Below are 23,897 nucleotides of genomic sequence, written 5' to 3'. Positions count from 1 at the left end.
AATTCTCAACACAGCTAGTTTTAATTATGAAGGTTATGATCGTGTTTTATAGCCTTAATATCTCAAATGATAAAAATATAACAAAAAAAGATAAATTTTGTACATTATTTTAAGCAAAGGATTGCACAGTTACTTGGCCGGTATATAAGCAAGTGAATTCTAGTCAAAATACTAGTAAGGTATTAGAATTTACATTTCTGGATAGAAATTTGGGTCAAAATACTTAAATGCTAAAATAGAAGAGAGAAAAGGATGAATTTTTTCAAAGGATGAATTACTTGAACTACCATTCTTCCCACCTTCATGACTACCATTCTTAGTTGTGAAAATTAGACTCGTGTTTAATTTTTGTTCTGATCCAGTTGAGAAATCTTGTCACCCGTGTATAAACTCCTGGTTTATTTTTTAATCCACACTGATCTCCCCAGCTCACAATTCCATAAATATAGTAAGTTCCATTGGTAACACATGTTAAAGGACCTCCTGAATCGCCCTAATGACAAGATTAAAAAAGGCAGTTAACATTGACAATAACAAAAAATAATTAACATTAACATTTTATACTTAATTCTGATGAATTTAATTTTTTTCAATATATTAATGGCAGGGATGAGAAAATAGATTCTTGGATTAAATAAGTTTATGACTTTTTTTCTGAAGTGTAAATCACTAGGTTAAAAAAAGGATGTTTTTAAAAGCAAAGTATCAATTTAGATTTAGAAGGTTATCTGGGACTAAGATTAAATATAAAGAAGATTTGACAACTGGCCTCAGAATTGACAATAAAAATATGAAAGAGTTAGCCTTTTAGAATCAGCCATCAACTATAAAATAACAAGCAGTCAAGTATAAGTAGGTGCTCACCTTACCACTACAATTGAGCCCAAGATTTCTGTTGCTAAGAGAGACATTTAAGTGAGTTTTGCCCCATTGTACGACCTTTCTTGCCATAGTTGTTAAGTAAGTCACTGCAATTGCTAAGTTAGTTAAGCGAATCTGGCTTCCCCATTGAGTTTGCTTGTTGGAAGGTTACAAAAGGTGATCATGTGACCTTGGGAAAGCCAGTTGCCAAGCATTTGAATTTTGATCCCATAACCTTGGGGATGCTACAATGGTCGTAAATGTAAAAAACTTTGAAAGGTCACTAGATGAACTTTTGTAAGTTGAGGACTTACCTGTATATACCTTTGGATTAAGGAAGAACATTGGGGAATGCTATCTGATATAAGGAGTAGATACATGTCCAGCACCTTGCCAGTCATTGCCTTATATAGACTATTTACATTTTGTCTGAAGAGAAATTAGTGTTCAGATAGCAAAAAGCAACAAACCTGACAAGTATCTGCTCTTGTTCTCTGAAGACTTCCAGCACAAAACATGCTTTCTGCCACTCTGCTATTATACGCATTTGGTGCATTACACTGCCTTTGGGAAATCAGTTTTACTTTGGCATCTAATAGTTGATGAGATGATTCACCTATAGGATGAAGGCCAGAAATATAAAAACACTCTTTATTTCCCATCTTCAGATGTGTGACTGGGCCCAAAAAACAACTGGTAAAAATACTGAATTTAACTAATGTTACAGAAGAAAGAAAGAAAGAAAGAAAGAAAGAAAGAAAGAAAGAAAGAAAGAAAGAAAGAAAGAAAGAAAGAAAAGAAAGAAAAAGAAAGAAAGAGAAAGATGCATATGCACGTATATGCATTTTATTTAGTGATTGTTCAAAGTTACAACGGCACTGAAAAATGTGACTTAGGACCGTTTTTCCCAGTTACAACTTTGCAGCTTCCCCATGCTCATGTGACTAAAATTCAGATGCTTGGCAGCTGGTTCACATTTATGCCCATTGAAGTTCCAAGGTCATGTGATCATCTTTTGTGACCTTCAGACAAGCAAAGAAATGGGGAAGGCAGATTCACTTAACAACTGGGTTACTCAAAATCTAACATGGCTTTGCTTAACATTTTAAAAGGATAGTTATTGTATTTGAAGTGATATATTTTATTAGGTCAATAAGACATTAAAATTTCTAACCAGTTAAACTTCTGAGATAAAAAAATAGGACAAATTAAGTCAAATGATTCATTGATTCATTACATCAATAATTGTCAGGCATGTACAGAATTGTGCTTTTCTTTGGGCACTAATAATGTCCTTGTGCTAAGATTATATGTTACATCTATAACCCATATTCAGTTCTATATCAGACAGTCCATTAACGACTCAAAAGTAGACATTAGTCTAGTACTGAACTTTGTTTTGTGAACGTTTGCTGATACTAATAAACCTGCCCACATCCAGAAGTCAAGAGAAGACAGGAAAGAGCCAGTTTTCATTATGCTGCATACATATGTGATGAACTGGAAACCCTCTTCTTTCTTCTCCTGACCCCCAGGAGAAGGTATAGCACAATTGTCATCATACAAGTAGCAGCATCTCAGCACAACCTGATGGGTCCAGTAAACCTTGGGCAGCAGTAGGAGAAGACAGGAAAGAAAGTTGGGAGAAGATGGAAAACACCAGATTGCAGCACTCCAGATGGCTACTGGACAACATCAAAGCAGCTTTCTGGAACTTCAAGTGACTGCAGTTATTTTGGAGCTTATAGGTGAAAATGCAGAGGGAACCTTTGTTCATAGAGAATATCATGGTGGAGTAATTTGTGCAGAGCTAACAAATCTCAGTACAAATCCTGTCCGTATGTTAGACTCAATTGCTCCCATTGCCATGGCTTACTTGTTTCTGTTTCTCCCCAGCCTGATATGTAACATTCTGTGTTATCAGGGAACGTAAAGTCAGGCAAGCACACTGATTTAACGTAACTTGTTTCCACAGCACAGTGCCCATCAATTGGCTTTAATTTCAGCAAAGCTGTAAAAAGAGAACAAAACACAGTATTTTAAGGCACAGTTAATTATATGACCAGTGAATTGCACCATAGCCTTAAATTTGCTGATGAGATTTCTTCTAATTTCACTAGGTCAGAGTTGAGCATTTGTTAATTTTTTCTAGATATTTCCAATCTATTTCATTAAAGTGGTTTTTATATGCTTAAATTAACAAAGTCATCTCTAGACTTAACTTCTAACTTTGGTTTAAAAATAAAACAGTAAAAGCAATAAATATATTTATACTAAACTTCTGTATGACTGTAAGTAGTGAACGAGATAATAGAGGCAACAGTTTAGTAGATTTTGCTGAAGGACAGAAACTTTTACAAGAAAAAAGCTAGCAGAAAATGGACATGGAAGAGTCCATCTGGGTACACAAGAGAAATTGACTACATCATGTCAAGTGATAAAACCATATTCTGCAATTGTACCATCATCAATTGTTCTAACATTGGAAGCGACATAGAATCGAACACACTAAAGTGAAGATAGACTGTTGAAAAGAATGTATGAAAATGATAAAGACGTTATGAAAAACAAAAATAAAGAAAAACAAAAATAAATAAATGATTTTGAGATTAATCTATCAAATCATTTTGCTCTATTACAAGATTTGGAAGAGATGAACATTATGGACCAAAATGAACAAATAATAAAAAAAACATCCTTGAATCTGCTACATCTATAGCACTGCCAGAAAAACACTTTATACAGTCAAAAATCTTTTATGAAACTACTGATTTAATAAAGAAAAGATGGACAATGAAGAATATCAGAATTTTCACTAATAAATTGGAGTACGTTGAATTTTGCAAGACCATAAGAAACATATCCAAGAAGAAATGAGTCAGTTTAGTATGAAGCCTGTGAAAATAGTACACAAAGGGACTTACAGAGCAAAATGCAAGCTTATAAATACAAGAAAGAAGGTTTTTGCATTAAACCATGAAAATGGCTCAGTGTGTAGAACAAGACAGGAAATGTTAGAAATAATTGTAAAGTTCTACTCAAAGGTATACAAAGATCAAAATCACTCAAAGGTAATCACACCCACAAAAGAAGAATTGCCAGATATCTTAGTGGAGGAAGTATTAAATGCCATAAAATAAATGGAAATGACTGTGTTAAGGTTGAAATGCTGAAAGCTGGTGGTCACAGTTTATGCAAGATATTCGCAAACTGTATTGGAGATACCTCAGAGAAGAAAAAATACCAGATGCATGGAAAAATGCAGGCTGTTTTCAGAAAAGCAATTGTTCATATCCAGATTGTTCAGCAAGTCATTGAAAGGCACAATGAGTACACCATGTCTCTGTGCATGGCTTTCATTGACTATGATAAGGTGTTTGACTCAGTATTACAGCAAGCAATAACTAAGGCATTGTTCAACCAAGGCGCAGACTGCTTACATAAACCTATTACAATCAATATATGAAAAAACAATGGTGACAATTTGCCTTAATGATCTTAAAGTGGAAATCAACATAGAACAAGGTGTCCAATAAAGTGATACAATATCACCTACCTTTTTCTCAGCCTGCCTTGAAGAAGTATTTCACAAACTAGACTGGGCAAATTATGGAATAAAAATCAATGGCACTTATATAAATCACTTAAGATTTGAAGATGATGTTGTTCTCTTCTCACAAAATCCAGAAGAGCTACAAAGACACATATAAGAACTGCACAAAGCAGGAGAACCATTTGGCTTAAACATAAATGTGAAAAAGAGCCAGGTTATGTTTAATAAATTCACCAAAGAAAGAAAAAAATCATATCTGTAGAAGAACTAAACCTAGTAGATCACCTTGGCCAATAAATCTCAATGGTAGGTGATATAATAAAGGAAAGTGAACAGCGTGTTAAATGTGGTTGGAAGGCATTCGGCAAGTTAAGCACAATTTTCAAGTGGTGCCATAAAAAAAAAATACATGCTTGGCATTACAAGACAAGATAGAAAGACCTGAACATGGATCAGAGAACAAACAAAAGTAAACAAGTAAAGAAAGTAAAAGAATTGCAATGGAAATGGGCTGGTCACATAGCAAGAAAAACTGATGGCAGGTAGACCAAGGCAGTCATAAAATGGATCCCACTTGATAAAAAGTGTCCATGAAAGAGACCTAAAACAAGATGGATCGACGACATCGGCAAGTATTGCTCGCCCAGTTGGCAAAAGAAAGCTCAGGACCATATTGGTTGGAAAAGGCTTTCATCCTGCAGTGGATAGAAAATGGCTAAAATGATGATGATGATGATGATGATGATGATGATGATGATGATATTGATGATGATGATACTTAATAAACATCACATATTATTTTCTAAACTTTTGGAGATGAATTTGCTAGCTCTCTTAATTGTAATTTAATTGCATTATAATTTAATGTTTTCTTCTCAATATTTAACCTGCATCAGTGTTCTTACAGTTCAGCCAAAGTTTCCTTCTTTGGTTCCTAGTGATAATGATTGGGGTTTATCCATGACACAAAATAGGAACTTACCAATATCATTGTATGGGATGCCATCTTGCTCTGTATAATGTCCATGTTTAATGATCTTGTCTACATCAAACTTCTGTTCATGAGCCTCTTTCCTATTGAGATTCTGTTCTCCAAGGGACACCTGGAGGTTGTGTGCTTCTGTTCTATGAAAGAAAACAGAACAGTCAGTCTCAAAGAACAGTCAGTCATAATTATAGATCTGTGGGACACTTAATAAGTTATAGAGAACTGCACCAATTTCATCTGAATTCATCATCATACAAATTGTTTCTAATAGATTAACCCATACTAAGAAGAGTGTATCCTCCGATATAATAGCAAAACCATTATAAAATATAGGTCTACACATTGCCAAATTATAAAGTAATAGAGCTTAAAGGTAAGACTAGACCAAGCATATTATCCCAGTAGCAAAATACAAAGTGGTGTCTTCCTGAATTTTATATAGCTGACATGAATTGTGCATTAGCATTGGAATGGTGAATACAATTTTATATAAAAGAAATAAGGCCACGTCTTAACATTCTGAGATGAAAAGACATGGCACAATCCTATTTATTCTCCAACTTGACATGGCTATTTTCCCCAATTGATTTCTGCTACCTAAAACTGTGCACTTCAGAGTCTTTTACAGGATGGATGGAACCAAACAGGTTTGTTTTTTCTGTGCATTTGTAGAAAATGAAAAAGAAATTAACCGAATCTGTCAAGTATGCTTACGTGATACAGTGTGCTGCAGTAAGAACCCAGCATGGCTCAATCAATACTCCTCCACAATAATGTTCCTTTGGCATACCCGCTGAAAACTTCCTCTGAAGAGAAGCTTGCCATGGATGCTTGCCAGGAGTTGACTTGACACCTCCATAGATTCTCTTGAATGGTCTTATTATTTCTGCTTTCCCACATGTTCTGGATGTATTATCTATTGCAGGATTCTTGAAGGAGGTTGTTATATTCCTAGAGAACTTTGCTACAATATAAAGAAAGTAACCACACTTGAGATATTATATTCGTACTAGACCTAATTAAGCTAAAACTCACCAGTTTTTCAATATTTCCTTAATATCTGATTTTTAATTAGGGAAAGAACAGAAAATGTATGCAGGAATCTTGTAGCAGAATTGATATTCTATTAATAAGGCTAGGCCATAGATATCAGTTGGGCTTGAATTTGCTTATCTCCCTCTTTCCAATGTAGCAAGCTCCTGCCCAAACTCCTTGACTCTGTGGCTGGTTTGGTAAAGGATTTTCCCACATTTGTATCTTGAGAACTTCCATCTGCTACATTTGGACCCAGAGCCAGAGATAACTCAGGAATTCATGGCCATCATGGGAACTGTAGACCTAATCTAACTTTTCAAAGATCCAATTCACTGTGGAGATCACACATTAGATCTGATCTTTGTCTAATAGCAGTGGTATTGTGATCTGGGTTGGAAAACATTAACATCAGCCCTTTGCCATGGAGAGATCACTCCTTCTCCACATTAATTCCCCACTAGAATGAGGTAGATCTCGGGGATTTTCTGGAAGCTCTGAAGCATAGTTCAGTTGAGCCATTTGTTGTAGCTTGAAATGTGGCCCCCTCTCACTATCTCTCTCCCTTTTCTGCCCTAGAATTCCTGTCAGTTTTCCTATTTACTTTTGTTGTGGGAAACTTGTGAGAAGAAAGTCAGTTGGGAAAGCCAACAGGAAGTTGCAAGTCAGCAGGCAGGTAAATGGCTGCTGCCAGGTGGGTCCAGATAGTATGTGGGCTGTGCAAGAGGTGCTGCATGGGTTAGGAAGGTTATGCCATGCAGGTCAGAGAGGGCATCTGAGTGGGTGACATAAATTGAGAAGGGTGTCTGAAAGTGAATGAGAGGTGCTGTGCTATGACATATGGAAGGATGGAACAGGTGCAGAAGGCTATGTGGGAGCCATGGGAATGTGTAAGAGGTACTCAGTAGTTGAGGATGGTGCATGGGAAGAGTGATGGGAAAGGTGCCTTTAGTTTTTTGGGAATATGCAAAAGTACTGTGCAGTCAGAGACAGCAGATAGGATTGGGAATTTAGATTGGGAATGGTTCTTGGGTGAGCCCAAATGGTGCTGCGTGGGTTAGGGAAGGTATGCAACAACATCCCATCTCCTTTACATGGATGATCTGAAGCTGTATGGAAAAACATCATCTGAAATAGAATCACTGCTCAACATTGTCCGTATATATAGCCAAGATATTGTAATGGAGTTTGGCTTGGACAAATGTGCCACACTTACTATCAAACAAGGAAAAATAGTGAAAACTAAAGGAATCAAGATGCCCCATGAAAATAACATTAAGAGTCTGGATGAGGAAGATTACTACAGATTTCTGCTTTGGTCGCACTGACCAATGACCTCTGGCGAGCCCGGGATAGGGGTCACTCCTCTATCCTGGTGCTTCTTGACCTCTCAGCAGCTTTCGATACCATCGACCATGGTATCCTTCTGCGTCATCTCGGAGAGGTGGGGGTGGGCGGCACCGTATTGCGGTGGTTCTCCTCCTACCTCTCTGACAGGTCGCAGTCGGTGGTGGCGGGTGGACAGAGATCGACCCCTAGGCGCCTCGATCATGGGGTGCCTCAGGGCTCGGTCCTGTCCCCCCGCCTTTTTAACATCTACATGAAACCGCTGGGTGAGATCATTCAGCGACACGGGGTGAGGTATCATCAGTACGCGGATGATACCCAATTATATATCTCCACCCCGTGTCCTTTCAGTGAAGCAGTCGATGTGATGTGCCGGTGCCTGGAAGATGTGAGGGTCTGGATGGGGGTGAACAGGCTTAGACTCAACCCTGACAAGACCGAGTGGTTCTGGGTCTTGCCTCCCAAAGGTCAACTGGATGGTCCATCATTAGTCCTGGGGGGGGGCAAATTTACCTCCCTCAGTGCAGGCACACAATTTGGGTGTCCTCCTGGACTCACAGCTAAATTTGGAACAACATCTATCGGCTGTGGCCAGGGGGACCTTTGCCCAGGTTCGCCTGGTGCACCAGTTGCACCTGGTGCATCTGGTGCACCAGATAAGTTGCAGCCTTATCTGGACCGAGAGGCTTTACTCACAGTCACTCATGCCCTCGTCACCTCAAGACTAGATTACTGTAATGCGCTCTACATGGGGCTACCCTTGAAGAGTGTTCAGAGGCTGCAGTTGGTTCAGAATGCAGCTGCGAGAGTGATTGTGGGCGCGCCAAGGTACGCCCACGTGTCACCTATCCTCCGCGAGCTACACTGGCTTCCTGTGGGTCTCCGGACGCAATTCAAGGTGTTGGTTATCATATTTAAAGCCCTTCATGGCATAGGGCCAGGTTACTTACAGGACCGCATACTGCCGCACAGTTCCCAGAGACCGGTGAGGTCCCATAGATTGGGCCTCCTTCAGGTCCCGTCGGCCAGACAATGTCGGCTGGCGGGCCCTCGGGGAAGGGCCTTTTCTGTGGTGGGTCCAACCTGGTGGAATCAACTTCCCCCCGAGGTTCGAACAATTCCCACCCTGCCAGCCTTTAAGAAAGCCGTTAAAACTCTCCTGTTCCGGCAGGCCTGGGGCTGATGTCCCCGGGGGAGGCCGGGACATGATCAGACTTGCGGTATGATTGAATTATTTTATTGTTTTATTCTCGATGATTGTTTTAATTTTGTATGCCGCCCTGAGTCCTTTGGGATTGGGCGGCATATAAATCAATTAAAATAAATAAATAAAATAAAATAAATACTTGGGTATCCTTCAAGCTGACAACATCAAGCACACTGAAGTCAAGAAAAAGATTAGAGGTGAATACATCAAGAGAGTTGATCTTAAAGTCCAAATTCAATGGAGGAAATACCATAAAGGCGATCAATACCTGGGCAATTCCAGTCATTAGGTACACAGCTGGAATAGTGGACTGGACTCAAGCAGAACTAAAAGCAATGGATAGGCAGACCAGAAAAATAATGACAATGAATCATGCCCTTCATCCACACAGTGACATTGATAGACTTTATCTACCAAGGCAAATAGTGGGCGTGGAATGCTACAAGTACATCAGATGGTTGAAGAAGAAAAAATGGCTTTGGAAGAATATCTGAAGAACAATGATGAAGATGCACTGAAATTAGTATATCAGGAAGGCTTACTAACTACTGGAGAGACCAACTGGCCTACAAGAAAGACCAAATGAAGAACAGAATAGAGGCATGGGAAGACAAAGCACTACATGGCCAATACATGAAAAAAATAGCTGGGAAAGCAGATAACAATAAAACCTGGCAATGGCTAAGAGCAGGAAAATTGAATAAAGAGACCGAGGGACTAATTCTGGCTGCACAAGACCAAGCCTTAAGGACAAATGCATACAAAGTCAAAATTGAGAAGACAGCAACAGACAGTAAGTGCCGCCTATGCAAAGAAGCTGAAGAAACAGTGGACCACTTGGTAAGCTTTTGCAAGAAGATTGCACAGACTGATTACAAGCAGCAGCATGACAAAGTAGCAACAATGGTGCATTGGAAGATCTGCAAAAAATATCATTTGCCTGTAAGCAAAAACTGGTGGGATCATAAAATAGAGAGAGTCATAGAAAATGATAAAATTAAACTGCTCTGGGACTTCAGAATTCAAACAGACAAGCACCTGCAACATAACACCCCAGACTTAACAATTGTCGATAAGAAAGACAAAAAAGTCTGGATAGTGGGCGTGGCAGTGCCTGGAGATAGCAGAATAGAAGAGAAAGAACTGGAGAAGATAACAAAATACAAATACCTACAAATAGAAATAGAAAGACTGTGGCAAAAGCAAGCAAGGGTAGTACCAATAGTCATAGGCTCCTTGGGTGCAATCCCAAAACAACTGGAGCAACACTTGAACACCATTGGCATTGACAAATTCGCTATTAGTCAATTGCAAAAGGCAGCCTTATTAGGAACTGCTTCCATCCTGCGACGATATCTGTAATACCATCCAACATCCACATCTGCCTATCCCAGGTCCTGGGTAAGGACTCGATAGGTAGACAAAATGCCAAATCCAGTCTGAACATCTGGCTGACTGTGCAATGATCGATAATAATAATAATAATAATAATAATAATAATAATAATAATAATAATAATAATAATAAAGTTGGAAGGGACTTTGGAGGTCATCGAGTCCAACCCCCTGCTCAGGCAGGAACCCTACACCACTTCGTACAAATGGCTGTCCAATCTCTTCTTAAAAACTTCCAGTGTTGGAGCATTCACCCATTCTGGAGGCAAGTTGTTCCATTGGTTAATTGTTCTAACTGTTAGGAAGTTTCTCCTTAGTTCTGCTTTTCTCCTTGATCAGTTTCCATCTGTTGCTTCTTGTCCTGCCTTCAGGCACCTTGGAGAATAGCTTGACTCCCTCTTCTTTGTGGCAGCCCTGAGATATTGGAACACTGCTATCATATCCCCCTTCTTCCTTCTCTTCATTAAACTAGACATACCCAATTCCAGCAACTGTTCCTTATATGCTTTAGCCTCCAGTCCCCTAATCATCTTTGTTGTTCTTCTCTGTACTCTTTCTAGAGTAAAAATAATGTTAAAAATGAAGATTTTGTGACCACAGCAATAGCACAGTCCTGGATTTTGGACACATTCTATAATTCAGACCATTTGGACCAACCTGGTTAATAAATTGTTGCCCTGTGATGTACCATTTTTCCTAGTTAAAGACAACAAGACTTTTAGTAGAATTAGTTAAAGCCTTTTTATCTATAGCTGTCATCTGGATTTTTTTCAGAAGCTCTATTAGTTCTACTACAATAGATTTCAACATATTCTGGTGTATACTTGATTTGGCACAAAGGGAAATAATTTCTTCTTCCTATATTCTTAAAATATTCTTTAAAATATTCTGTTTCACTTCTGTGAAGAAAAGGACTACAGCATCAAATAATCAAAGAAAGTTTCCTTAATTGCATTCTAAGAATCATGCAGAATATTTTTTTCTCCATTCTGTAATTCATTTATTTTCTTCTTTCTTGTTTTATGTGTCATCTTCTTTAATATCTGTTGGTAGTAGACATCTCAAGATACTTTGCTTATTTGGTATACTTTTTGATGCTCTGCAAATGAGAAATCATCCAGTATCTTTAAAGTCATTGGGCATCATGTGAGCTGTGCTCTTGAAGTAGATGGATGACACAAAATCTACAGTGATTGCCAATCTAAATTAATGCCATACTAAATTAATGTTACACTGAATATACACCGTGTTATTATTATTTATTTTACCTGTTGACAAGCATGGGGGGACATCACAGAAATCCCACTTCAATTTGTTATTCACAGTGACAAAGCACCAGGGTTTGTCATCACCATCTGGATTCCTAAATGAGAGAAGTTTCAAGATTCACCTGTCAGAAGAATGGATCTTCAGAAAAGAAGTTATTAATTGAAGAAGTGATAAGCACTGGAATTGAACAATGTTCACACTGAAATATCAAGTCATTCAGAAACCAAGAAGACAAACATGATTAACAATGGCATCTTCTCAGTTTAATGTACTTACCTACTAATAATATTGTGCCAATGTCTAAGCTTAATTTTTATGCTTTTATAGATGTGCTGTCAGCATTCATTCTTTAGGAAAGTATATTCGGGTATCAAGAATATTACCCCAAAGTAGCAATTATTTCTATGGTGAGCTCAAATATTTCTGATCTTTTTCGGTAAACAACGAGTTAATTGTACTGATCTATTGTACTGTTATTTCATCACTGATAATAGGAACAACCTAACCTGCATTATACTGACACAGGGGGTATACAATGTGGTATCAAGGTAGCCTCACTTGTCAACCATCAGGTTCTTTTGGCATCTCAACTGATTTTAAATGAAATTGCGAACTGTCAGGCTTAACATCCATTCTTAAATTTAAAAATGGTAACAGTTTCTAGAAAAAGGAGACAGAAAAAATGGAGAGCATTCCAAGGGACTAGGGAGAGGTAAAGAGCCTGTCATCTTATAAGTCGGGTGTCAAACTGCTGGCCCGCGAGCCGGATACATCATAGCGAAAGTGCACCTACCCCATTGCTGGCAATGGCAAAAAAGTCACAATATGTCGCGACACATCATGTGATGTTGCAAGTTTGACACCCCTGTTATAAGTGAATACTTTGTGAATTGGGGTTTTTTGTGGGGGTAAAAAGCTTATTAATGGCTGAGTTAATGATGTCCTCAGAACATAGTCAATGACTATTCATTATTTAGTAATATTTGATTTGAAATTGGGGGTATAAATAACAATGATATTCGTGGAATTGTGTTTGCATGTATACATGGAATACCTGCAGAAGTTATGATCACCAAGGCCATAATAGTCAGCATGTTCCATAAATGCGTTGTAACTACTGTCCAAAAGAAAATGAGAATTCCAGTGAAGGCATCTTTTTTGGAGGATTGTTTGACTAACATTTCCTCTGTATGCGTGGCCATTTTCTTCAAAGCAGTCTTCAGTTCCTACAACAAGATTGTCATGTTTTGAAGATCTTTTTGTTTTATTTCGGCCTGTTCTTGCATTTTTCCCCCTCTCCATTCTTATATAAATTAATGTCATTTCACAAGAATCTGCATTCCACCCAGTTTAGATTTTATCAAAAATACCTAAGTTGGATAATCTGAATCTACTGCTTACAACATGACAATGATGATCACAATGGAGTTCAAATCAGTTTTATATATAAAAGTGTACAATACAAAGAATATTAATTAGTTCTTTGTAAATTACTAACACACAATTAGAATGATCAAAGGCTGATTTATCTACCACAACCCCTATACTAGTTATGCCATCGTTGCCAAACACAGATAATTCTCTTACCTAGTTCACAAAATTTTCCTCTGAAACCTTCAGGGCAGTTGCAGCTGAATCTAAACCTTAAGCGATGCTTCTGACAGGTGCCTCCATTTTTACAAGGATTTGGTCGACAAGCTGAGGATGCTAGTATTCAAGAATTAATTAGAATATTGTATTTAAATGAGATTGATAGCTTGTTCAAACAATTATATATATATAAAACACAGAAGGATAAGCAGATTTAATATGGGAAAATGTAAAGTCTTCCCAGTCTAATGTCTACAGGTCCATTAAAATAAATCTATGCAGGCTGTCCTGAATATTGTTTGCATTTAAGAAATAAAGTGAAAAGATTTGATTTTAGAGGATAATTTAGAGAAAAACGGGTGTGATTTTTCTTTGCATAATCCATAAAATGCAGCAGTAGTAGAAGTAATCCTAGAAATTAGTTACTGGTATGACAACAACAATTTGTCTCACCTTTATTACATAATGGTGGTTTATAAGGGTATCTACAACTGCATTGATAATAAGGTGCTCTTAACATAATCAGACATTCTCCTTGATTGCAGCTGATTCTTTGGCATGTATTTTTCACTGTGGTATATAATAACAGTAAAAAGAGCAAGAAAGTTAGGTAGATTTTTCAAGTTTTGGATATTTGCTAAAAGCAGACTTTATGTAGTACAAGGATTAACAATGGAGATACACAATTGTATTCTAATTCCTGGTGAAAGTTACAGTTACAGAGTTGTAAAACAGTAAACAATCATACAATTCCTATTCTTTCATCACCCTATGGATATGGAAATGCTCATGGACCTGGAGGAAAATAGCAACATTACAGTACTATAAATACCAATACACAGTTGTATTTTAAACATTTCCTATTTGTTCTACACATAAATAATATGAATTTGTATGGCTTATCTTCATATTATAAAAAATTACCATGTAGTATTAATTATTATATATAATTGTTTCAAACGGCGTTTGAAACAATTATCACAAAATTGTTTAAAAAAGAAAATATTTTAAATTGGGAAGTCCCAGCATTCCAAGCTAGCATGGTCAAGGTCTAGAACACAGGTGTCAAACTGCCAGCTCATGGGTTGGATGCGTCACACGGAAGCTGCGTCCATCCCATTGTCAGCAATGGCAAAACTGTCTGATACGTTTTGTGACGTCGCATGACATCACAAGTTTGACATGTCTGGTATTGTATCTGCAATACAAGAGGCTAGAAAAGCTGGATACAGATATTCCACAGTTAATTCATTTTGTTTTCATTTATTTTATTATTTAGTTTTTTTTTTATTGAAAAATTTTTAAAAGTTTTTACAAAAAACAGAAAACAACAATACAACAACAAAAAAAACAGGATTAAACAAGACAAAACAAACCTCCCCCAACCCTCCCCAAACCACCCACACCCTCCCCCCCCCGGAGCTTCCCAGAGCAGAATATAGGCTTAATTTAAAAAGTTAAAAAAATTATATAAAAAGAAAAAAAAGAAAAAAGAAAGATTAACAATAGAATATATATATATATATATATATATATATATATATATATATATATATATATATATATAAATATTATAAAAAAGCTAAATAATATTTTTTTATATCCAATTTAAATTGTATAAACTTTATCCATTTGTCCCAAATAGCAAAAAATTTCTCTTGCGATTGTTCTTTTAAGAAAGCCGAAATCTTTGCCATTTCCGCCAAATAAGATACTTTAAAAAACCACTCCTGCAAGGTAGGCAAAGATTTCTTCTTCCAGTATTGTCCTACTAACAACCTTGCGGCTGTGATCAAATTCAACATCAATATAACCTCCTTTGCATCGCAGTCAGTAACTATACCTAACAAAAATAATTGTGGAGTAAATTTTACCCTCTTTCTAAAGATTCTCTGAATATTCCACCATATCTTAATCCAAAAAGCTTTTATATTTTTACACGACCGCCAAATATGATAATAGGTGGCGTCCAAACAACCACATCTCCAACATTTAGGCTGTAGGTCAGGATACATGAGAGACATTTTTTTGTGGATCAAGGTGCCATCTATAAAACATTTTATAAAAATTCTTCCTTAAATTCTGGGCTTGTGTAAATTTAACATTCCTCACCCAGATAATTTCCCAGATATCCAGTGGAACTGGTTCTCCAAAATTCTGCGCCCATTTAATCATACAATCTTTAATTAATTCTGATTCTGAATCCAGTTCCACTAGAACCCCATAAATTCTCTTAATATGGGTTTGTCTTTGATCCTTTACTTGCTTAAAAAGATTTTCATCTTCTCTAAGAAAACCCACCTTACGATCCAACTTCCATCTATCTGCTAATTGTCTATATTGAAACCAAGAATAAGTAATATTTTCATGTACTAACTCTTCCAATAATTTTAACTGCCAGTTATGTCCATCCCATCTAAGTAATTGTGTATAAGACACCATATCCATTTTAACACCTCTCCTTATGCCCTCTATCGCATGCCAAGGTATAGCCCATAGTGGTATTTTAAAATCACTTTTATAATATTTTCTCCAAACCCTAAGTAAAGAAGTTCTTATAATATGAGATTTAAAAACCCTATCCACTTTCTTATTAAATATTAAATAGGCATGCCAACCGAAAAGTAAATCCCATCCCTCCAGATGGAGTATCTCCAAATTTGTTAAATTTACCCAATCACTAATTAATGTTAAAGCCACCGCATCATGGTATAATTTCAAATTATTATTATTTAGTTATTTTTAACAGTTAAATGTTATGCTCCTTTACAGATTAATGATCAGACAGTCATGATCATATACAATTTTTTTGGCATTAAAGGTACAAAGAGTAAGGAAGGTGAGCATGGTGGAAATAGGTAGGTATCATTACCTAAGCAAAAGGAGCTGAAACATTTTTTATATCCCAAAACAAGATAACATTCAAAAGTAAATCAGGTAGATGCTTCCCTAATTAATTGAAATATAAGAAGGTGAAGGATGTACAGCACAATCACATTTGCAAGATTCTGTTACTATACATAGTCTCAATAAACTGAAATTGATTTCATGCTCTATCTATCTAGTGCAGACATGTCAAACTTCTGACATCACGTGATGTCGTGTGACGTATCAGAACTTTTTCCCCATTGTTGGCAATGGGGTGGGTGCGGTTTCCTCGTGATGTATACGGCCCATGAGCTGGCAGTTTGACACCCCTTATCTAGTGGGACTGAGATTAGGTTGTTATACCTTCCACATATAAATGTCCTTATCCTACTACAATTTATTCAATGGATTAATTTTGAAAAAAAAAATCCCATTCTAAGCAGTCAAATGCTTTACAGTTGTCAAATGTAAATAATGGAGGTAAATGTAAGTATTAAAATATGTGTAATAGTTTTGTGTTTAAAAACTGCTTAATTTAATAATGTACTCACTGGGCATCCTTGGTTTGTACATGAACTGACATCTTTAATAAATGTATTTATCTATTATTATAGCTAAAATATATAAAGTTTAATGCCTTCATTTAGAACACAACTGATTTATATGACTACATTGTTTTGGTACCATTCTGACTATAGTCTTTTCATGTTTTATGAATTGGTTCATAAATACATAGATACAGTTAAATAAATACATAAACTCATAGGTACAATTAAATAATTTTATGAAATACCATCCTTACTTTTCTAAAAATAAACTCACTTGATGAAATTATTACATCCTCATAATTATGTTAATATACTATACTTACTTCTTATATCTATTTTGAGCCAATATATAGGCACTTCATTTATGGGATTAATTTCTATTTTATTTCACTAATTATCTGCAATACGTTCCATGATGTACTTATTTTGTAACATTTAGCAAGTTCTTGAATGATCTCTGCAGTGCTTCATTATCATTTTGATTTGATTAATATTGGCTAATATTTAAGAATGCTATATTTTATAGTTATACTTCAGGTATTTGATTTAAAGCAATTCTTCATAAAATATTCAATTTTAAATATTTTCTCCTAAAGTTTACACTACTACAGCTATATGATATTGCTATTAACTTTGTTTAACTTAAACTGAAGATATTTGGTCTAATAACTGAAAATATTCATATTTATACTCTACGTTTAGCTGTTGTTGTATTGGAATATCAGAAGACTTCCATATATAAATACTCAGCTACACCTAAAGATCGCTTGGTGCATTCATATTGTTTACCTTTTATGTACTTTATTCACTTTTTCCAAATGATTCTAAAATGTAATGAGAATTAAGTAAAATGGCCGCAATTGTTTTCTAACTCCTTAGTACCGGTATATTGTTCTTGGATAATTGCAGTAAGCTCTTACATTTCCTTTCTTCTGCTTTAAACTTTGTTATTGGTAAAATAACAGTCAGAATTGAAACTACTATTTTATATTCTATTTTATTCTATTTCAGAATTAAATCTTTTTCTCAAGTATCCGTCCTATGTTCCATTGTTATTATACTCTATGCCTCGGAATGGAAAATAATCTTTTGAATACACTAGGATATTTTCTATTCTTGTGAGTATATTTTACCTCTAGGAGATTGTTTTTGGATTTTTTTCCTTGTAGTAAACTAATTTCTCTTATCATCCATGCTTGAATCAATCTCAGTTTTCAGAATTCTTGTTTGAAAGAAAATGCACATGTGAATACTTAGCATGCAAAATGAAACTATTCCATTCATGCTAGGATCATACATTTGCACTTGATTGAATTCTTCTTGTCCAGAATTTGGTTTTTTTTTAGAAAGAAATATATTCAACAAAAATATGCATACAATTTATTGTGTGTATTCAGGAATGGAAATTATAATGAATTCTTAATTCATTTAAAGTGACAAAGTATACAGAACTTAAAATTATAGTTTTAAACTTGAAAGTCCTTGTAAATTTCCAGCTGACTTTTAAAATGGGATGTGAATAAGTCTATTTTATATTTTGTAAACTGTATGATTTATAACAGTATCTACATTTTTCAGCTTTATGTAATAGTAGTGACAAAATCAAGATGTGTCTTACCACGGTCACACTTCGATCCTGTGTATGGTTCAGGGCAGGTACAGATATAGCTGTTTCTGTTCCTTTTACAGATTCCATTATTCTGACATGGGTTTGTCTGGCAGGGATTTACTAGCACAGAGAAATAAATCTGAAGTTTAATTTTTCAAATTTTTTAATCTGTACCATTTTTATTGAAAGGTTTTTCAACCAGAACAGTGATGCAATGGCAGGTTTATAAAGCAGTTACAGTTTTCTCAATTTTCCCCAGTTCTACGTTGATCTAAAAACTGAATTACTTTCTTTCACTTCCCATATGCTGTTTCTCCATCTTATAATAAGTATAATGAAGTACCATCATGAGTGAAGAATTCATATATCCAATCAGAGTCAAAGAAACTAAATCTGATTTCACTCCCTGCTGGCTCTATATAGTCGGTGCTGTATTCAGCGTCATAGTCATCAGCTGAATCTGCAGATATATCAGAAACAAAACAGACTATAACATGAATGAAAAGTAGTATTCAAAGTTGTTTAGTGTAGCAAATATATTGATCTGGCGAAATTAAACTAGACAACATTATAGAATAAGCATAGTGATCATCAACACATTCCGATTCCTTTGTGTAATGTACTGCAAAAAACAAAACACCATGGGGCATAGTTTTAGTCCTTGGATATAAATATAATAAATAAATAACTTCAACCAGGAAATAATGATAATCTCTGAAGATTTTGTCTGGATCATTAATTAATCTTTAATTCATTTTACCTTCACAACAGATTTTACAAAGAGTTGAAATCTTATGGAATGACTTAGCATAGATCGCCCAGCATGTTTCATGCAGGGTAATATTTTGATTACAATCCTATTGTATATTTAGAAAAAACGATCACACAGTACTGTAAAAGGCATGAGCCTAATATGCTGTTAAGGAAGTTGTATTTAACTGAATGTCATTGCAAATAGATGAAAAATCTGATATTATACAACAAGGTAAATAACAAAAACTTCCAGCTTCCTGGGCACAAATATTCCTGGAATATTTTGTATTGATATATTGAACTGTATTTTCTTTATTGATCAGTCTTATGTGCCCTTTGTAGTTCACATTATATTATGGACAAAATAGTAAACTGGATTGTCCAATAGAAAAAATATTCTTGATGAAGAATGTGCATGATTTTCATTTCGACTTGAGAATAGTTCTCTATAGGCATTAGATGCATTTGCCACATCTATAGGCATTAGATGCATTTGCCACTTGGCTTTCTGAAAACTTTGGTGTTATACCTCAGATATAAAAAAACTTGTTCAGAAAAGATTCATAATCAGTAGTGGCATTCAGCCAGTTTGCACCACTTTGGCAGAACCGGTAGTTAATTTTTTGTTGCCCAGGCCCAAAATGGACTTCCAGAAGTGGCAGCCACATAAAGAACCAGTTGTTCACCTATTTGAATCCCACCACTGTTAATAATGACATTTCAACACATATAGAAAGTGTTTAAAATTTATTTTAAAAAATTAGATTAGTATATATTTTTGTAGGAATAATACATACTCTGTTTTAGGAAGTAGTTGACATTCTAAACATAGTCAATGACAAATGTTCTGTTTATTGTAGCATTTCAGGCCTGTATCTCAACTTTTAATCCAAACTGGCATTGTTCAAAATCCTTTTACGAGACAGTTTATTTTTTCCCCTTGATATCTATGGACTGCTCCTATATAATACTGTGATGTGTCTGCAACATTTGTTATGGTCTTCGAGGTAGGAGAAATACCTTGTTAAAAGTAAATAGACTGCTTCAAAATCCCAATTCCATTCAGAGCGCTGCTGGAATCATTTCATTACATTCAAACTAGTACTGGATAAAGTACAGGTAATTATTCTGGTGTTAGTAGCCATATAAGAGAAGGGACATATTCACGAACAAAGGAAACAAGTAGGAGATTCTCCTTAACTTTGATCATGGTGCCACATTTCCAGTGCACAGAAACAGATCTTTGTTCATAGCAATGGCTCTCAGGATACCCATTGACAAATAGCTTTCTGAATAGCAAAGTAAAGATGGGACACAGTTCTTTCCATAGACTTTTCACAGAAGTAGTTGATTAAGATGGGTCATCCGCTCTTTCCGGCAGGTGTCAGAGGAGTTTGTTGGATCCACTGGTGAGTTTCAAAGAGCAGGTATGGTAATGAGGAGAGTGAAAATGCATACAGGGATACTTTTAAAAGCTCTCCCCTAGGGCTGGGCCGATGGCCTGGTGAACAATGGGTCGCCTTGAACTGCTTATCAACGGCATTATCTTAGTTTTCTCAACTCATTCATTGGATTGCTGCCTTTATCTTTGTTCTTCTTTTGCTTCTGATGAAAAACACTTTTTTGTACAATGAATGCTTTATATTCCATATTAAAATAGAAACTTCTTTTTTCTATGGACCAAAACTGGTTCCTTGACGGTAAAAAAAAAAAAATCACCTCATTTATCGTTATGTCAAGTCAAGACTTCTTTTATTCACTCATTATTTCTCAAGAGTCAAGCCTTTGCAATATGAAAGTGCTGCAGGACTGCACACCAGGCTGAGGGATAAGGAACTCATTCCAAGATAGGGCTATTGTCTCCACAGAGCAAATAAAGTTTAATGCAAGGTAATAAAAAAGGAAAGGAGTTCATATTTCAACCTGACAGTATGTGGGATTATTTTGCAAAAGTTAGAACTTCTCTGTTTATTTATTAAACTTTGTAGTAATAATGGTATCTTTGGCTTTTTATGTACTTTTCCCATCTCTGTGTCAAATACTGTATAAAAGAAATAGTTTCCCCCCTTTTTCTAAATAATAGATGGAACCATCTTTATAATTTCTCAATACCCCATCATGCCCATGGATGTCTTCTTATGATTATTGTTAGCTCAGTTTGTTCATTGTTCCTAATCAACTATTAGGAATCAAGTGACATTATGTGAACCACCAAGATCTATTCAAAATATCTCTTTCAAAATAGGTTGCAAGTATTATTTCTTTTGTGTCTGATGATCATTTTTATATGACTATTTTTTAATTATTTGATTTAGACTTAATTTTTTTTTAAAGCTTGCTGAGGACAATATATCTGCTATGTTTGCTCCAGTATTTATGTGGAAATAATAGAACTCAAGTTGTTATACTGTCCTAGCCGATCTTCACCAACCACTTGGTATGTATATGGTTATAAATTTGACCCTATACGTAATATCTATCTCAATTTTAAAGGATTGATCATATGCAGCATTATATACTTTTTTCAGGATTTGTCAGTATAAAAAAGTATATATTTTTATCTAGTATGAAAAATAAAAGTAAGCTCTATGTCAATTATTGAGGAAAATATTCTATATATTTCATGTATCTATTGTTGCAAAATCTTTGTATGGTACAACTAGTAATTTATTCATTATAACCAGTGGTGGGATTCAAATATGTGAACAACCAGTTCTCTGTGTTGGATGCCGCTTCCGGAAGCCCATTCTGGGCCTGGGCTACAAAAAATTAGCTACTAATTCTACCAAATTGGTGCGATCCAGCTGAATCCAACCACTGATCATATCCATGCAATATTTTCTCCCAGAACATGTTTTGTGGCATGATAAAAATTACTTCCATATCTATTAGAAGAGTAGCCAAACCACAGCTGACCATGCTTTCTCAGGTGCCATATGGAATAATTGCAAAAATATCTACTTGGCAGTTATAAAATTTCTATCAGCTGTGAATCCAAGTGAAGATTAAGCATCAGTAGGGAGCTTGCTGGCCAAAAGACCAGAAAAATCCCAACATAGGATTTATATAATATGATTATATATACTTGCCAACTTTCCTTCTTTATTTGAGGTAAACTGACCTAAATATGAATCTATGTAGGTTCAAAATGGATTTTGCCTGGTATCTTACATTTCTAGCAACAAATAACTTGAACTTCTCCAGTTATCTTTTAAAAGGCCATTTTCTAACATAGGCAGACAAAATATTCAGTACTAATAGCTTTTGATCACAGTTTTTACTTTTTGCACATCTTGTGCTGCTGTGATGGAAACTTGCTTTAAGTTCAAAACTCAAAAAAACCCTTCCTTTTGAAAAATAGTGAATGGTAATATATTCACATCTAACAGAGGCAAGCATTCTGACTATATGTTAATAGTCTTAGATGACAAACTAAATCCTAATCATCCTAATCTTTAGGATTTGCTAATGTTAATAGATTTCAATGATCTAACAACATTTACCTTTACCCCTTTAAGTTGGGCAATATACGGGTAGTTCTCAACTTACAGCCATTTGTTTAGCGATTGTAAAAAGTTATAATGGCACAGAAAAAAGGGACTTACAACCTGTTTTTGCACTTAGGAGCATTGAAGCATCCCCATGGTCACATAGTCAAAATCTGGGTGCTTGGCACGTGGCATATACTTACGATGGTTGAAGCATTCTGGGGACATATGATCACCATTTGCAACCTTCCCTGCTGGCTTCCAACATAGAATATCAGTAAGGGCAGACATATTCACTTAACAGTTGCATTGATTTGCTTAACCATCATGGCAAAAAAGGTGATAAACATGCTTTGTTTAGCAATGGAAATTTTGGTCTCAGTTGTGTTGTAAGTTGAGGACTATCTTTACTACTAAGGTTGGGTATAATAATCAACTATTATAAGTCTATGAATCTGCCTGAACAGGCCCACTTCCATCTTAGGAGAAACCAAGAAGGATCACTTACATTATATAGGAATTCCATGATTTAGTTTTTTTCTGAATCCTATTTTTTTAATCATTAGAGAACAGTTACAGCAGTTACAAAGGCTACACAATCATTTACTGTATTCAAATTTTATATTTGGCTAATAAATTAACTTACATTTCAGAGACATCATTATTTAATATATTTGATTACACATTATGATATATCAGCCAGATCCAAATATTAAAGATCTTGCTTAATCATACAAACTTTTGGTCCTGTTTATGGAATACTTCTGATGCAGAAAAGTATTTCTGCTGGCAGAATAAAGAAACAGATGCCTTCTACCCTTATCAATTCTCTATACTCTCTCCTTGCAAAAGGTCATAGGACAATGTGGCAAAGGGTGGCATGGAAAAGCTGGATTACAAATTGACAGTTCTTGGAACTTTCAGTAAATTAAATAAAAAACTGAACAGACTTCTCAAACATTTGAAAATGTTAAATGTTAATGATACATCAACACATAACAATCCAGTTACAATATTCTTTGTATTATTTGAATCCATAAAAATAAAATGTATGGTGATGCTTTTTTAAAGAACATACATGAAACAATGGCTAACATTATTCAAAAACTAATAAAATGTTCCATGTAGAAAATACTTTACAACTTTTATATTACAGCCTTTTCTATCCATGGAAGCGCCCAAAAAAGATTATTTTCCCATGCACATATTTATACTTATAACATCATAATACAGACTACCCATTTCTACATTAATCATTTTGCATAGCAAAGCTTTTCATATTTGTATATAAATATATAAAATATTGCTTTTGATCAGGATTTCTATATTATAATCATTCTATAATAGGAAGCGAACAAAATCTCATAATTAATCCTGTTTTTTTCACTGC

The 23,897-nt window shown here is 35.4% G+C and overlaps 1 protein-coding gene across 3 annotated transcripts in view; it reads right to left on the bottom strand.

The window, feature by feature from the left end:
* Window positions 1-23,897, bottom strand: part of HABP2 (hyaluronan binding protein 2) — a 35,361-nt gene that overhangs the window by 1,707 nt on the left and 9,757 nt on the right. The window contains exons 3-13 of one of the 3 annotated variants that reach the window (XM_039352705.1): window positions 18,610-18,726; window positions 18,276-18,386; window positions 13,695-13,811; window positions 13,239-13,358; window positions 12,706-12,877; window positions 11,651-11,745; window positions 6,117-6,366; window positions 5,397-5,539; window positions 2,738-2,872; window positions 1,332-1,477; window positions 279-493 (exon numbers count right to left, since the gene is read on the bottom strand). In XM_039352705.1, the coding sequence (XP_039208639.1) occupies window positions 317-493; window positions 1,332-1,477; window positions 2,738-2,872; window positions 5,397-5,539; window positions 6,117-6,366; window positions 11,651-11,745; window positions 12,706-12,877; window positions 13,239-13,358; window positions 13,695-13,811; window positions 18,276-18,386; window positions 18,610-18,726 (1,583 nt within the window). In that variant the 3' untranslated portion in view covers window positions 279-316. The remainder of the gene's footprint in view (window positions 1-278; window positions 494-1,331; window positions 1,478-2,737; window positions 2,873-5,396; window positions 5,540-6,116; window positions 6,367-11,650; window positions 11,746-12,705; window positions 12,878-13,238; window positions 13,359-13,694; window positions 13,812-18,275; window positions 18,387-18,609; window positions 18,727-23,897) is intronic. The other 2 variants (XM_039352704.1, XM_039352706.1) reach the window with 2 other exon arrangements.

This window comes from Crotalus tigris, unplaced genomic scaffold (assembly GCF_016545835.1).
Source record: "Crotalus tigris isolate CLP2741 ecotype Arizona unplaced genomic scaffold, ASM1654583v1 scf7180000018468.2839379, whole genome shotgun sequence".
In the NCBI taxonomy this organism is placed as follows: domain Eukaryota; kingdom Metazoa; phylum Chordata; class Lepidosauria; order Squamata; family Viperidae; genus Crotalus; species Crotalus tigris.
This window is presented reverse-complemented; position numbering and strand designations above follow the sequence as displayed.